The sequence below is a fragment of the Leuresthes tenuis genome, unplaced genomic scaffold, assembly GCF_036924035.1.
Source record: "Leuresthes tenuis unplaced genomic scaffold, fLeuTen1.0.hap1 SCAF_12, whole genome shotgun sequence".
NCBI lineage: Eukaryota > Metazoa > Chordata > Actinopteri > Atheriniformes > Atherinopsidae > Leuresthes > Leuresthes tenuis.
The window spans coordinates 3,147,017-3,161,994 of NW_027325366.1; the positions used below are offsets into that span (position 1 = coordinate 3,147,017).

A 14,978-nucleotide genomic window follows, 5' to 3' on the forward strand; every position below is an offset into this window, starting at 1 on the left:
AGATGCCTCCAAGTGAGAGTTCGGTTATCATCACCATGTTCTTATATTTTCACTCAGCTGTGATGTGGGTTTGCAGCCCATGAAACTACAGATGTTCAGTAAATATTCTACAAATATGTGATCAGGATACTTTGTCGAATGCAATCTTATCACGTTGTTTCACATAGGTTATGCCATATATTTTGTATGAGTGATGATATAGAATGTTGTTTATTATCAAGAATCGAAAGAAAAACAGAAAGAATTAAAAAAATAATACGGAAATGTTTAAGTGAATATATATTATTATCATAGGCTGTTCACTCTCCGCTCATATTTATCCTCTTGAATCACCGAGTACAAATGGGTGGAAATGATCACTATGAAAGTTGCGGCCGCAAGGTATTGTGGGACAGAAAATTAAATGAAATCGTAAATGAGACCTTGAAGCCCCTTTCTTAAACATCTGGAGAATTTATAAAAGTGCTTATCCTGGATGCTTCTCAAATCATGTCAGATAATTTAGCTTAGTTAGGAAAGTTTTTAAGCAAAGCAGATATTTCATCTGGCCCCGGGAACATTTATGTTTACGATATTTTGATCAGGCACCTGCGTGGTCACCTACTCCATTAAACCTGTGGTCTTAGCATAGAAAAAGAAAGTAAACATCCACTGATTGATCTACATGATGCGAATAGATCGGTAACACCGTGCAGTAGACAAAATGGTTGTGTGATATTTCTTAAGATGATTGATAATTTTTTTGTGGAAATGTATCGTATCAAGCGTCCTACTTCGTGTAAGGAACTATTTGAACCCTGTGAGTTACAGTAGCTTACATTGATGCTTGTTCATTTACTGTCTAGCGATACGTTTCCGGTGCGTGTGACTTACAGTAAAGACATGAGTAACTGTCATTCCTCGGAAACAACTTCCGACGGAGTTTTTTCTATCTTTCGTCGGTATTATCTTCATTGTAATATGCCTGTTTTCAGTTTACTAAGATATGTTTCGTGAAAAGTTTTTCCGAAATACTGACAGAAAAAGTAGCGACCTGTCTGCAGACTCGTTATGACAAACCCTGGCTGTAACGAAAATGAAACGAGCAACAAAGTGCAGAAGGAGTGTGTCGGCTGCTGGTGGAGGAGGGGGTCCCGGTGCACCGGGGATGGGTTGCCCATCAGGGGCGTGCTGCTCTGGGTGGTCTCATGGCTGTTCCTGGTGCTGCCCGGTGAGTTCACAGCCAAACACACACCTTCTTCTGTGTGTTTTAAGTTGTCAAGATTGCATCTAAGTTAAGGTTGTTCTTCAAAGAAATTGTAGTTTTATAAATGATGGAGCATTGACAGACTGTGAGGAGCTTACTATAAAAAAAAATCATTCATTCGTTCATTTTCTTGTTCTTACTACCCATTAAAACCCAACTTTGATGCTGTTGTATTCCACATTGAGCGACTGTGAATCCCTTTCCAAAAAAGTTCACACAGATGTTCCAGGTTCTACCTCAGAGCCAACAACTTAACACCGTGTCTGTCGGTTCTTCTGCAGGACTAGAGTGAATATTGTTCATCTTCCTAAAATTAGACTCTGGCTTTTGTGGAGTTTCAAGCATGATGCATTCAGTTCTGCATCTTACAGTTACCTCTTTTAGGTTGTCTTTAATTGGGTTTTTCTTTTTTGACATGTGAGTGAAGCAGAAATAAAGACAAATGTGTTGTTAAGCAGGCAGGCAAATATGAACGTGAAGTCCCAAACGCACACTGCAAATATTTGATATTCCCTCCGCGAAGTTATCGGCGTTCTCAAACTGTTGAATTCACACTCTCTGGCACGTGAATGAGTCAGTTGCATGTTTGAGTGAGCAGCTCGGTAAACGCAGTTTTTAATGTGCGAATCGTCTGCACACAAATGCAGTTTTTGGTCCCTGAATAGAAATCTTTTGAGGTAACATGTGAAACTCCAGGGTTGGATGGGGTATCTGGAGGGGTCGTGCACTCTTCTGGCCCTCATTAGATGCCAAAGTGAACTTATATTTTATGAAATTTAATGAAAATACATTTGATTCAGAATATAAATCATCTACATCAGACTCAAGATCGTAACAACCTACTAAAACAAACATAATATTCCATTAAAAACTTCCACAATCCACACATAAATCACTTAAATACACAGAACAAATGAACCCAAAGATAATCTCCCACAATACCTCAAAACAAAAAAAACACAAAAGTCATAACCTTGCTTTATAGTTGTACAAACAGTTCTTATTTTCCCAAAAAACATCCTCTGGAAGCTCAGTCCATACTCCCACAGCCCTAAGAGTAAAAAACTGTTTTCTTTTTGGTAAAAGAGTTTTAGGGAGTTTCCGCTCACTTCTATTATTCCAGAAGCTGACAATAGGCTCCACTTCAGAATCGTAGATCTTGTGGACGAGTTTGTACAACTCAATCATGTCACCTCCTACAGACAGGAGTCGGCAGTTTTAAGTGCCTCGACCTTTCTTCGTTAAGTGCCTTAAACACTGATGCAGTTATATGTAACTGCATCAGTGTGAAAATGTGTAAAACTTAGATTTTAAAACACTGTTAATCACCAGCATCTCTACACCGAGGCGTCGCGTTAGCAGCATCTTACTGTGGAGGGAGCAGGGTAGATTATTTCATACGGTACTTTGAATTATTGTTCAAGTGTTTATATGATATTTAGAATACTTTGATACTTTTCTATGAATTTTAATACTTGAATTGTTTATATTGCAGCTGCGAGTGAGCTCCCAATGCCCATCAATGTTATCCTGAACACAAGCCATTTCAATCATGTGCTGAAATGGGAGCCTGGACCAGGGACACCCAAAGGAACCTACTACTGTGTCAGCATTGGCACAGACAGGTGGGTTTTCTCTTTTGTGTCCAACTCTTTATGTGCTGTAATAGTCGTCATCATGCATTTTATAGGTTATTTTCTCCCACCCGTTTTATCCTCAGGTGAGGCTAACTCAAACAGATGGTGCAACATGACATGTTTAACTGACCATACTGTGGGAAATACATTAAGAAATTAGATATAAACCTAAACATACACATTCACTAACATAATTGTACTGACACAGTGGCTGATGCATCACTGTGGGTGGGACATGCAACAATAATCACAGTTTACTGCCATGATCCAGAAAAGGACTCCATGTTCTGAGGAACGAATCCTGTTGTCCTAAAAGGCTGGATGGGATTTTCTCATATCCTGCTGTAGAGGACATCAGTACTGTCCAGACAAACAAGCATTTTCATGTGCAGCCTAATAAAAACATAAAAAGAGTCCAGTTTGTAGGCTACATAGTGAACTGTGATGGGTTTTTTCTCAGCCTTGTAACCATGGCGTCAGAACAGAAAACAACCGTTTCAGCTCAGGGTCTGAAGTTAATTTTTTTTTTAAATAATGATAATAAGTATTGTCACGTGTTTAATGGGACCAGCTGACCCGAGTCCTTGGATCTAAGAGCTCTGCTGGGTTTATGTTCTCTGAACATATCACAGATGGATTTTGGGCCTAAACCGTTCTGGGATTTGTAAAACATCAGTAGACTTTTAAAATCTATTCTGGGACTGACTGGAAGTAAAGATTTTAAAACTGGTGTGATGTGTTCAAATCCCCCCTGGGGATCCACAGGTCACCCACAGGTCAAAGCTATTTGGTCTGAGACTCAGTTAGCAATTTCAACAAAATACTTCCTGTCCTCGAGATAGAACTGGAACCAGTTTAAAGCACTACCAGAGATTCCGGTAGATTGGGCCGGTAGCTGTTCAGTACTGTGGCGTCAAGACTGCTCTTCTTTAGAAGAGGCTTAATGACAGCAGGCCTTTGGAAATGTCTTTTTTTTTGTATGATTTATTTTTGGGATTTTGAGCATAACAATGTAATGTAAAATAAATAGAAAATAAAGTATTTCTGTCTATGAGACGAGGTACAAGCAAAGAGGCGGAAAAGTTCCAGTCTTGTGTGAGATGTTAACTAGATGAGTGATATAGAAACAAACTGCTCAGGAGAGACTTTAGAAATCCAGTGGACAGTTCATCATGGCAGCATGTCGATGAACTCAGACTGCAGATGATCTCTGACTGTTTTGTCAGTGACAGCTGAGAAATGTGTCAGCTCCAGGTGTCCAGCTGGCTGCAGAGTAGTTCTTTGTGTTGTGGAAATTATTGCATTTTAGTGCTTCGAACTTTGTCATTAAAGAATATTTCAAACTGATTACCTTTAGATGTAGAAATGAGTTCTAAAGGCAGTGAAACTGGAGGGTTTGTTAATCTGTTTACTGTGGCAAACAGGACATGAGAGTTGTTTCTGCAGTTTTTGATGATTTCAGAAAAATAACTCTCCCTTGTTCTACGCAAAGTCTGGTTGAACACATAGCTCTTCTTTGTAAACCTCATAAGGAACCCGGAGCTTTGACTTGCGCCATTAAGAAAGAGAGAGTCATCCAATTTATGTTTGTATTTATTCAAAAGGAAAGATGCACGTGTTATATTTCTTTTTCAGGTTTATCAGAAGGGAAAATGGCAGCATACACAAAATGTAATAGACTTTTGGTATTATGATCATTTTGATTAGAATAATCCTACTGGTTAGAAATGTTTTCAGTTTGCTCCAATTCTGTAGTGATTCAATGTTTTGAATGACAGGCAGAAAATCAATCATTATTTTCCTAATGTTGCATATAAGTCTGATTCCCTTATAAGTCATGCCTGAGGGGACCCACCTGATCTGCCAGCTGCTACTAAGTGACTCAGTCAGTGGGTCTACATGCTGAGATTAACTGGATTACAGCTACAGTTGGGTTCTGCTCCTTATCTGAGGGTAATTATCCTTGGATATATGGCGGTGAATGAATGGAATCACTGGCACAAAGCATGTCATACCCCGGTACCATAGGTGGCGCTGTCCCCATTTCAGCTATCGCTAATAGAGCCACTTCCTGTTGACGTCTTCACCACCAACAACAACAAACTCAGGCATTCAGAAAGATGGAGAACGCAGAGCGAGATGAAGCTGCGTCCCTCTCCATCTGTGATGAGCTGGTTATGGCACAGACGATGCACAACGGCGCATTCTCCATCGCGCTGTTTGTTTCTTTCTGACGGCGGCGACAACAACAGTAATATAGTCTTCTTTGACTTCCGGGTGACGATCCCTGGAAAAAATCTTGAGCATGTGCAGAACGCTCGATCCGATCCACTGTCGTCTACATTTGGATCGAGTTATCTCAGGGTCTTATTTCGATCGCAAATAACCCGATCCGATTCGATTTCTTGTCAGATTAAGGTGTCTACATGAACTGAATAACTCAGTCTTATTGTAATTTAGCTATTAATCAGATCCGATTGCCCACATGTAACCGCACTGAGTGACTGTTAGATCATTTCAGATTTGGTCCATCTAATTTTCTAAGCAGATATACATGAGAAATTATAACCCAAAGATTTGTGTTGTGGGACCGTGTTGAGGATAGCGTGACACTAATAAGAAATCATCTGCATATGGGAGCAGCCAATGCCCCTGGTGACCAAGCAGGACTCCTTTAATGTCTGAGCTGCTTCATATTGTGATGGGCAAATGCAAAGATGAGGGGCGATAATGGACAGCCATGTTTTGTGCTTCTATGTTATTGGAAAGGAGAAGATGTGAAGCCATTGTATAAGATGGAGGCTGTAGGGTAACCCAATACATGCTAGGATTAATGGCCCAATCCCAAACCTCTTCACAAAGTGGAACAAGGGCTCCCATTCAACCCTGTCAAAGGCCTTTTCCACATCTAGTCAGAAAGCTGTGACAGGGTATGATCTATCTCTAGTTCCCCAAATTGTGCGCTGGAGCCTTCTCATTTTCTTTGCAGATATCAGCCCTTAACGAAGTCTACTTGGTCTAGATGTATTGTTGTAGGTGGAATGTTTTCCAGTTTTTTTATAACTACATTCCCCAGGGACATAGCTCTTTAACTTATTTTATTTCACCTTTTTATGAATCAGTATAATTCAACTGTCTCATACTAATTAGGGAGTTGACCATTTTCCAGTGCAATGTTGAAGACAATGACCGAGGAGCGAGTATATCACTAAATGTATTCTGAAAATCTGCTGAGTAGTCATCTTCCCCAGAGGCCTGTCCTGACTTTAAGCCTTTAATAGCATTTTTTTTTACCTTCGGGGAGATTTCACTTCCCAGCATGTTCCTCTCATTTGAGGAAATGGACAGAATTTCAAGGGTTGAAAAAGCTTCATATGTGTTTGTAGAAATGTGTAAAGTTCTTTCACATACTGCTTTTTTTCCTGTAACTACTTCATTTTTAGTATTCAGAAGAGATGTGATCATGTTTTGTGTAATTAACCCTTTAAACCAGCAGTTTCCCTGCCCTTTCATCAGATTTATGATAGTGCTGTTTAGTACTGAGCAGAGCAAAATCAGCCTTCTTTTATTTCTTCATGCATTTTTTTCTTGCAAGTTGTTTGGTTTGGATTTTGCCCATGTTGATACTTTAGTTGTTCCAACTCAGCCAATCTTTCCTTTTCTAAAGAGGCTCATTTTGTATTCTTGTTTCTCAACAATTTAAAAGGGACACAGATTGCATCAGCACTTATTATCAGTTATTAGTTACAAGTGCAGAAAGGTTATTTATGACCGCAGGACTGCAGAATGTACTAAAACCTAGTAAGGCCTAAAGCTCAATCCATCCATCCATCCATTTTCTTTACCCGCTTAATCTAACTCGGGGTCACCGGGGAGCTGGAGCCTATCCCAGCGGTCATCGGGCGGGGAGGCGGGGAACACCCTGGACAGGTCGCCAGTCCATCACAGGGCCACACAGAGACAAACGACCATGCAAACTCAAACACACTCCTAGGGTCAATTTACCAGTCAGCAGTTAACCTAACAGCATGTTTTTGGATGGTTGGAGGAAGCCGGAGTACTGGAGAGAACCCACGCATACACGGGGAGAACATGCAGACTCCACACAGACAGAACCAGCTGGTGTTCTAACCAGGAACCCCCTTTTAACAAAAGAACATTTTAAAACCAAAGAACCCTTTTAAACCACACAACAAAGCCATTTGAGAGGTAGAACCTTTTTCTTGTATTGTTTTTTTAGCCTTCTTTGCCCTTCAGTCCACAAAAACGTGATATAAAACCTTCTTACCATCTTTGAAAGGGAGAAGCAGGCTTATGTTACATCTAAACGTAGTTCTACTACAAATGAAATTTCACGTGCTGACTTTTGAGGACAGCTACCATTACCAATAGCACTTTTTCTTTAGGATGTTTTTATATTTTTTAAAGGCGTCTCTTAAACTTCTATCACTCTTCTCTGGCTCTAAAGGCTTCCCCAGATTCCAGTGACTGGCTGCAAGCATGTCCAGCATCCGTTGATTTGCAACCTGACAGAGGCATTCTCAGACCTACTGGAGAGCTACACATCCATGGTTAAAGCTGTGCTCGGAGCACGGGACTCACAACCAGCCACAATCACAGGATTCACACCCATCTGTAAGTAACTATCATGGAGTTGGAGGAGGCTATAACAGACTCTTACACCTATAAAGATCTGTCTGTCGGTGGCTCGGCACTTCTCAGTCACGTGTGCTGTTGTCACGGCATCAGCTGTGACAACAGCACCGTGTTGTTTATCACGTTCATGTATCTGTTTATTTCCATGTTTCTATCCATGTTTGAAGTAAGTGGGTTAGAGCCCCGCGGTGCTGGCTTGATGCGTGTAAGCAGAAGCAAGGCAGGACCATTTCCCTTTTGTTTTACGAGCTCTCTTACAGGCACGGAGGCATATCAGCGAATCAGTTTCAACCCCACATCCCCTTTGTTCTTCCACACATGGCACGATGCAGTTTCTGCTTGAAGGTTTTCTCTCACTGAGGAGGAGGCGGGTCTTGTTACCGAAGGCTGTGTTCACACTGCAGTCTTAATGCTCACTTCCAGACTCTCTTTATCTCTTTTGATCTTTTGCTGATTTTTTTTTTGCACACGTTATAATTTAAATGCGACCACCATCAGACTCCAGTGTGAACAGTCTGCGGCTGAAGTGAATGTGGGTGCTACACATGTCTGAGTGCGTGTGTCAGTTCTGACGTTGCTGTGCAACTGAAGCCGATAAAATTCTGACTTTAATTAAGTCCTCACTGTGTTTCCACTCACTAGCTTCGTCAAAGGTGTCCGCCATCTTGCCCGTCGCACCTCCTCCGGCGCAGAATTGTGACACCGGTCTCACTTCAGTGATGTAAAAGTCGGATGAAATGCGACTTGACCGTTCAGACTGAGATCGCTTTGAAAAACATCAGATATTTATCCACTTTAGGACCACATATGAAAGTGTCCTGGGTCTGATTCGTGCTGTTCGGACTAAATGGCGCCCATGGAGCCATGCACTTCAGCTTTTAGCCTGATAAAAACTTTTGGCTGCAGTCTTGTCCTTTGGTCTAGTTTTGTCTTGTTGTCGCGTCCTGCGGGCGTGAGGCGCCGACATCCGGACCCGTCTACCATTGTTGGGTTGCACCATCTGCTGACTGGACCACTCCTCTATGGAGCCGTTTCAGGGCCATAATGTTTCCTAAGGTTTGTTTTGTTTGCAGCAAAAGTTTTTCAAGTCTCGTTAATTCCTTAAAAATGGTTTTGAATTTCATATTTTTACTTTTATATAATTTTTTTTTCTCCAGTTTCAGATTTTATACTTTTAGATTTAGATCTTTTTTTTTTTAGATTCCTTTTTTTCCAGTTTCAAACTTTCTGGTCTGGAATGAGGGGCGGGGCTTCAGATGTCAGCAGTGTGGAATCAAGAGTGGCTTTTAGAGAAATGGCTTTTAGTTGCAGCCATTGTTCTGTTCCAATTAAAGGTACAGATTGAGACAAGGACACTATGTCAGGATGTGCAGCCTCCGTACCCTGCCTACATGGAGGAGGCTCACCGGCTGTCTGGTCAGCACAAGTCTCCCCCAGCGACCACAGCCTCGTCTCGGCTAATGATTCTATCATTTGCTGCTGCCTGTTTTTCACAGTTCTTCTTGTGGGAGGTTGCCGCTGAGCAGTGGGTGGAGTTTTTCTAATGGAGGGTGGGTGGAGGAGTTTTATACTTCTCTATCATTTGCATAAAAGTTCAGAAAGTTATTTTCTGTTGGCAAACTGTGTTGCAGTGAGGGAGACATGGTTTAGATCTCCAGAGCTACCGTAGCTCTGTATGTTCTTGGGTATTGGCTTTGTAACCTGGTAACAGCTGAACTGATGACATCATATGGCACATCAGCAGAGGTGCGGGGTAAGGTTGAAAATCCAGTTGCTGTTTTACCTGCTGACCTGCTCGTCTGTGTGGTACACTGTTACCTGAGGATTCCACGAGGGGGGCACCTGATCACTGCTGCCAGATTTACGGGATGTAAGCAGAAGCACTGACGAACGGTAAATATGGGGTGAAGAAGTAACAGCGGCGGTACTGTAGATGCTATGTGGGGCCTCTACATCAAGCACGGTGCGAGAAATTGACGAAACAAAACATTGAAACATCAAAAGTTGGCTTCCACACCCCCTCGTACATATTGCAGCACGCGCAGTTAGTGTATTTTAAACTGATCGTATACCCTGTGGCCAGATTAACAGAGGTGAGCTGGCTTGGTAAAGGGTGTGGAAGGAAGCTCACAGCTAACACTTATTCCCCTCAGGCTTGTCAGGTCCATGAAAGTTCCGGTTGTGACTGAAAATCTTTATTATCTTTTTTATCTCTGCGCCTCCCAGTCCACATGGACCCACCCATACTGACTGTTACATCCTGCGGCAGAGATCTGTGTGTGGACCTTCAGCCTCCCCTGGAGCGTCTCCGGGAAAGCTATAACAATATCAATTACCAACTTCAGATCAAGAGCAACAAGAAAGATGGAGTACTGGAGGTACTGAATACAGAGGACACTGGTTTATCAACCTTTACCATAACCAGCAAGCATTCAAAAACGGTATCAGGCCTGCATGTGAGCTTGTTGCTACAAGGTATAGGTGAGGATGTCAGACAAAGAGTGATCTCATAAAAATGGAGATTGAAAAATAAACTGCATATCTTTAAACTTTTATAAATGTCACCTGTAAACTGTTGGATGGTTTTGGTTCTTTACTGGATTGAATTTAAGGAATATTTATCGAACACATCAGCCTTAATCTAGCTTCTTGAGTTGTAATTTATGAGGGGAAAGCATCTTACTGATGTGACATCTGTCTGTGGTATTCATGCATGCAGTTCCGCAAAGAGATCAGGTCTCTGACAGGAGAGACTTTAAAGGACCTGACATCTGGAAAAGAGTACTGTGTCTCAGTCCGCTTCTTCGACAAAATGGAGATGAAGGAGTTCCACTTCAGCCGACCCGTTTGTGCTGTAACCCCTGGCCTCTTTCCTGAAGGTACGGTTTTATGGTGTATGTTTTTCCCACTGATGCATCTGTTGCATCCGTACACTCATACTGGTGTTTACACTGTTGTTGCATTTTAGCAGCCAGTCAGAGATGGAAGCTCGATAGAACTAAGGGAGAATTTCACACCAGGACAGTCCGTGGGACTGCAAAAATTTCACACCTTCATTTGGTTCGTTGGACAGTCCGTTTGCTTTGCCATAGTAAGCAAAGCGCTCCAGCGCTCATTTGCAAGTGGACTGATACTCCCACTTTCAAGCGGACCAGAGTTCGCTTGTTTGGTTTACAGCAGAGTTTGGATGAGCTTTCACAGTATCCGAGGGAACAAACTCTGGTCTGTTTAAAGCGGACCAAACAGCGCTAGCGTGAAAGTATTACCTCAAAAGTTAGTACCTCAAACTGCTTTTTTTTTTTGAGATGGCTCCTGAACCGTTTCATTTTGCATTCGCACATGAGTCAGGGACCTTGAAAGGGACTGATGTGACGCAGCCGTCTGCGACAGACATGTTACTTTAGTGCCACTCAACAACAAAACAGAACCCGAAAAGTAGGAAGAAGAAGGAGAGCAGAGCGCCACAGACAAAGGAGACAACGTCTGAGTTTAACTTATTAAACAGGTGCCGGTTGTGTCGGTGTCTGAGTAAACATTTCAGACAAGGGGCGGAGCTACCAGCCACCAAACACCTACATCATGTGTTCCTATGGAACCCAGAAAAGACCCTGCCTCCGAGAAGGAGCTAAAATGGTTCTAGTTCCTGAGGGCCGTGGTCCCTAGTTCCTGAGGGCCGTGGTCCCTAGTTCCTGAGGGCCGTGGTCCCTAGTTCCTGAGGGCCGTGGTCCCTAGTTCCTGTATGTCTGAATGCACGAAAAAACGGCCCTAATTCTGAAAAAGTTAAAGGAAAAAGGTTCCTACAGTGGGAATGCGCCTTATGGTACCAACTTCACCCCAAAGATTTCTTACAAAAGCAAATGAACAGACAAATATGTGGAAATTGTTACAAAATGAGGAGTAGATATTGAAGTTTTTTTAACTCATTTAATGCACCTCTATATGGACACCATTAGTTGCACGAAGCACATCAAGACGATACTTGATTTCTTGTTTGCTGTAGCGCAGCCTCATCAATGCTGGCATTGGTATCAGTGATCTTTTGCTTTGGATCAGTGATGTCCCGCATCTTTGTTCGACACACGGTTTCTTTAACATAACCCCATAAAAAGAAGTCATGGGGAGTGATATCTGGTGAACGAGGTGGCCAGGGAATTGGGCCATCCCTTTGTTCTTGTTCGCCCACTTTATCCAACACTGTCCCTGTCTCCATAGAGTTCTTGTGCCATGCACAAATTGACGGACATGACGGGGAATCTCCTCCATACTTAATTCTGTAGTTTCGCTACAGAAGTAGCCATTTTTTAGGGCTTAATTTAATATTATCTCTTTCATCAACAGGATAGCTGAAATACACAAATGCAATGTGATTAAAAACTTTGATAACTACTCAGTACATAGAACAAATCTGAGTTTTCCAGCAAAGACCTGACCTGAGAGACGAGTTTAATTTGTAAATGATTTACCAAATACTGTATATTTAAGTGGCGACTGAGATTTTGTGTGGGAAATTCTGGACTTTTCCACTTAATTTTATTTAAATACTATTTTGTCTTTGCTATTGCTTTTAAAGGAAGATTCCCTAGATTTATTTATGATTAATATCCTCTCTGCAGACCTTCTGATCTCAGCTGTTTTGTGCTCATTGGTGATCGCTGGACTAGTTGTTTTGGGCCTGCTCTGCCACACTGGTTTTATCTGTCTGAAAAAGAGGCCAATGCCATCAGTCCTGGTAAGTAATGCATATTTCAAGTGACAGTTTAAGGAGGGTGTGATTTATGTTTCTAATTTATCATGCACTTTACTCTATGTCAGGACAAAGTGACCTGATAAAAAAGTATGATATAAAAGTATAGATATTCAGCATTCAGCTGTATGAAATGTGTAATGGAAAACGGAAAACATTTATACGTAGGAAATAGTTTCATATTTTTTCTTTGTGACTTCATTATTATCTGATAATAATTTTTTTAATGGACAAAATTAACCTGAAAGTTAGAACCAAAGATTTAAACATGCTTCTTCTCTCTTTTTGCCCATCTTTCTTTGTGTATCAGACATCCATCCAACACTTAAATGAGGACCTCTCTGCTGCATCCTTGCCCTCTCTCTTGAAGCCTTGGCCAACAGCACCCCCTGCAGGTGAGAAGAGTTACAGACAGTCATTCTCAGATGAGAGTGATGAAGAGTATACAACAGAGAGCACCAGTGAGAGCACAGGACATGGCTATAAGGAGCGTGTGGGCACTGATCTCCTCACCTCATCTTCATCCATTTTGGCCCCTTTTTCTGCTGAGCCAAAACAACCATCAAGTTTTACCTTCAACAAGACGACAGACTTCTTCAGCCCACCGCTCAAAGCACAGATTTCAACAGAAACTCAGTCTGGGGCTTCTTTGAACACATTGAGCACAGAAAGTTTGAATGGAGGAAGACTTGAGGCAGAGGAGAAAGAGCAGGAGATGGTGGGAGAGAGTGACGTGAACCTCCTCACATTGACCTTTGGTGTGCAGGAGGAGGTGGAGTCACTGCTGGATGCACCAGAGCTGAACGATCTGAATGATTCAGATCAGTGCGGTGTTACTCCATTCCCACTCTTGCAAACTGCAGCAGAAGATGCATCCTGTTGTGAAAATAAAGAGGAGGATGAAATAGATGAACCTTGTGGATACATGGAACGCCTACCTTCACATGTCTCAGAGTAATGTGTGTAGGACGCTTTCAGCTGTGAGTTACTCACAGGATTCTCTGATGTGTTAAAACCAGCGCAGTAAAACAGACTGAAGATGTCAGGGTGTGTAGCAGCTGGGCTCTCACTTTACATTTCATCACTTTAGTTGAAACTGATCACTCACTCATTACATACATAAGACAGCCACACTATCTGAAGCTTTCTGATAATGTGGAGGGATTTCAATCCTTGAAATCTTTTTAGAACAGATGCATTATGGTCATTATCAATTCTATAGTCTTTTTGTGCTGTCTCTCAGATAACTCACTGTTTGTGCTTTATCAATTAAAAAAGAGCAAATATCAAACATAATTTAGATGCGGTTTCACAATGATTGCATTTTACAACACAAATACGAACTTCCACGCCTAAGACAATCTAACAGGCTGGTGCGAAATCATCAGATTTTATATGAAAGCCCTCATTCTGACTTAATGCATTCTAACAAGCACTCAGTGGGAGGAAACAAAAGTTTTAGCCGTGCTTTTATAGTGGACCTGCTATTATCGGCTGGTATTTTGGTGCACCCCAGCACAGCGAAATAAGGAGAAACTGGAAACACGAGCAGAGAAACAAACCACCACAGTGCAGCTCCGTTTCTTTTGGTCCAAAAACCAGTGATAGTTGCTGACATTTCAGGATGTGATCTGGGAACCCTCTCGCTGTGAGCCCAATGTGCTGACCACCGTGGACAGCTTTAGAGTAAAGTAACGTGTAATTATGATAAGAAAATGATTAATGATCTCCACAGGTGGCTGTGCAGTGGGATGTGATGTAGGCTTCTTTGTTACTTGTGAGGATGTACGAGGAGATTTTTGTCATTTTGGCCGAACCAAAGGCAGATAGGTCACGTTTCGCTCTGGAATGGAAACGTTGGTAGAAACTTTTTTACTCCTTTCAGAATATGTATCTTTGCTCAGACAAGAATAAATTTCATCCTTAGTATTATTACTAGTCTGGATGTTTAACTAAGATCTAGATTCTGTTTTTATGTTTGCTTAGCAAAAATGATGTCAATCCCTTTTTTTAATAAACAAACCAAACATTAAGCTTATATCGGAGCTTGTAAGTTTAGATAATGTTTTCAGGTGTTATTTACCTTCTGCTCATGTCTGTGAATGTATTGTATGAACAGCAGCCAGCCTGATTATGTACAGAACACATCTTTTATTTTTTTATATTTTACTAAAAATGCTGAAATACAATTTTACTACTTATGATATCAACTCTGTATCCAAACCTTTTTTGTATGTGTATACTGACATTTTGCCATTCATGAACACAGTCGAACATGTGAAAAATAAAAACAAAGAATCTGCACACAGGGAGGCCTCAAACCAGGCGCCGTATTCCTGTGACGGCGCCAAGCATCACGCAGGCCGCCGCCCACAACTCTTCTTTGATCGGAAACACCGTTCATTTATCTTGATACTTGTCATCCATTATTTGGCTGATTGTAGAATCTTCCAAAGCGATGTTTGTTTCAGTTTAAAATAAGGATAATAATAGTATTGGCCAGGCCAAGAAGAAATGAACTAATTATAATGGTAAGCGTTTGTAAAATGTTAAACTTTTTGAAGAGCAATTACTGACACATTACGACACTATTCTGAAGACAGCATTGGGTTCTTGTAATTATCTGGAATCTTATTTGAATGCAGTTTATTTCTGTTCTAATCCTGTTGATCTTCTGCGTAATCTTAAACTGATC

General features: G+C 41.5%; 1 protein-coding gene across 2 annotated transcripts; it reads left to right on the top strand.

The window, feature by feature from the left end:
• Positions 1 to 677: 677 nt before the first annotated feature.
• Positions 678 to 14,471, top strand: LOC140320064 (uncharacterized). 2 transcript variants are annotated; one of them, XM_072397837.1, is made up of 8 exons: positions 678 to 858; positions 1,044 to 1,210; positions 2,742 to 2,871; positions 7,352 to 7,518; positions 9,766 to 9,917; positions 10,259 to 10,418; positions 12,153 to 12,268; positions 12,594 to 14,471. In XM_072397837.1, the coding sequence occupies exons 2-8, from the start codon at positions 1,051 to 1,053 to the stop codon at positions 13,239 to 13,241; spliced, it is 1,533 nt and encodes a 510-aa protein (XP_072253938.1). In that variant the 5' UTR covers positions 678 to 858; positions 1,044 to 1,050; the 3' UTR covers positions 13,242 to 14,471. The 2 variants fall into 2 exon arrangements, with proteins under 2 accessions (XP_072253938.1, XP_072253937.1); XM_072397836.1 differs by having other exon boundaries at positions 679 to 1,210.
• The last annotated feature ends 507 nt before the right edge of the window (positions 14,472 to 14,978 follow it).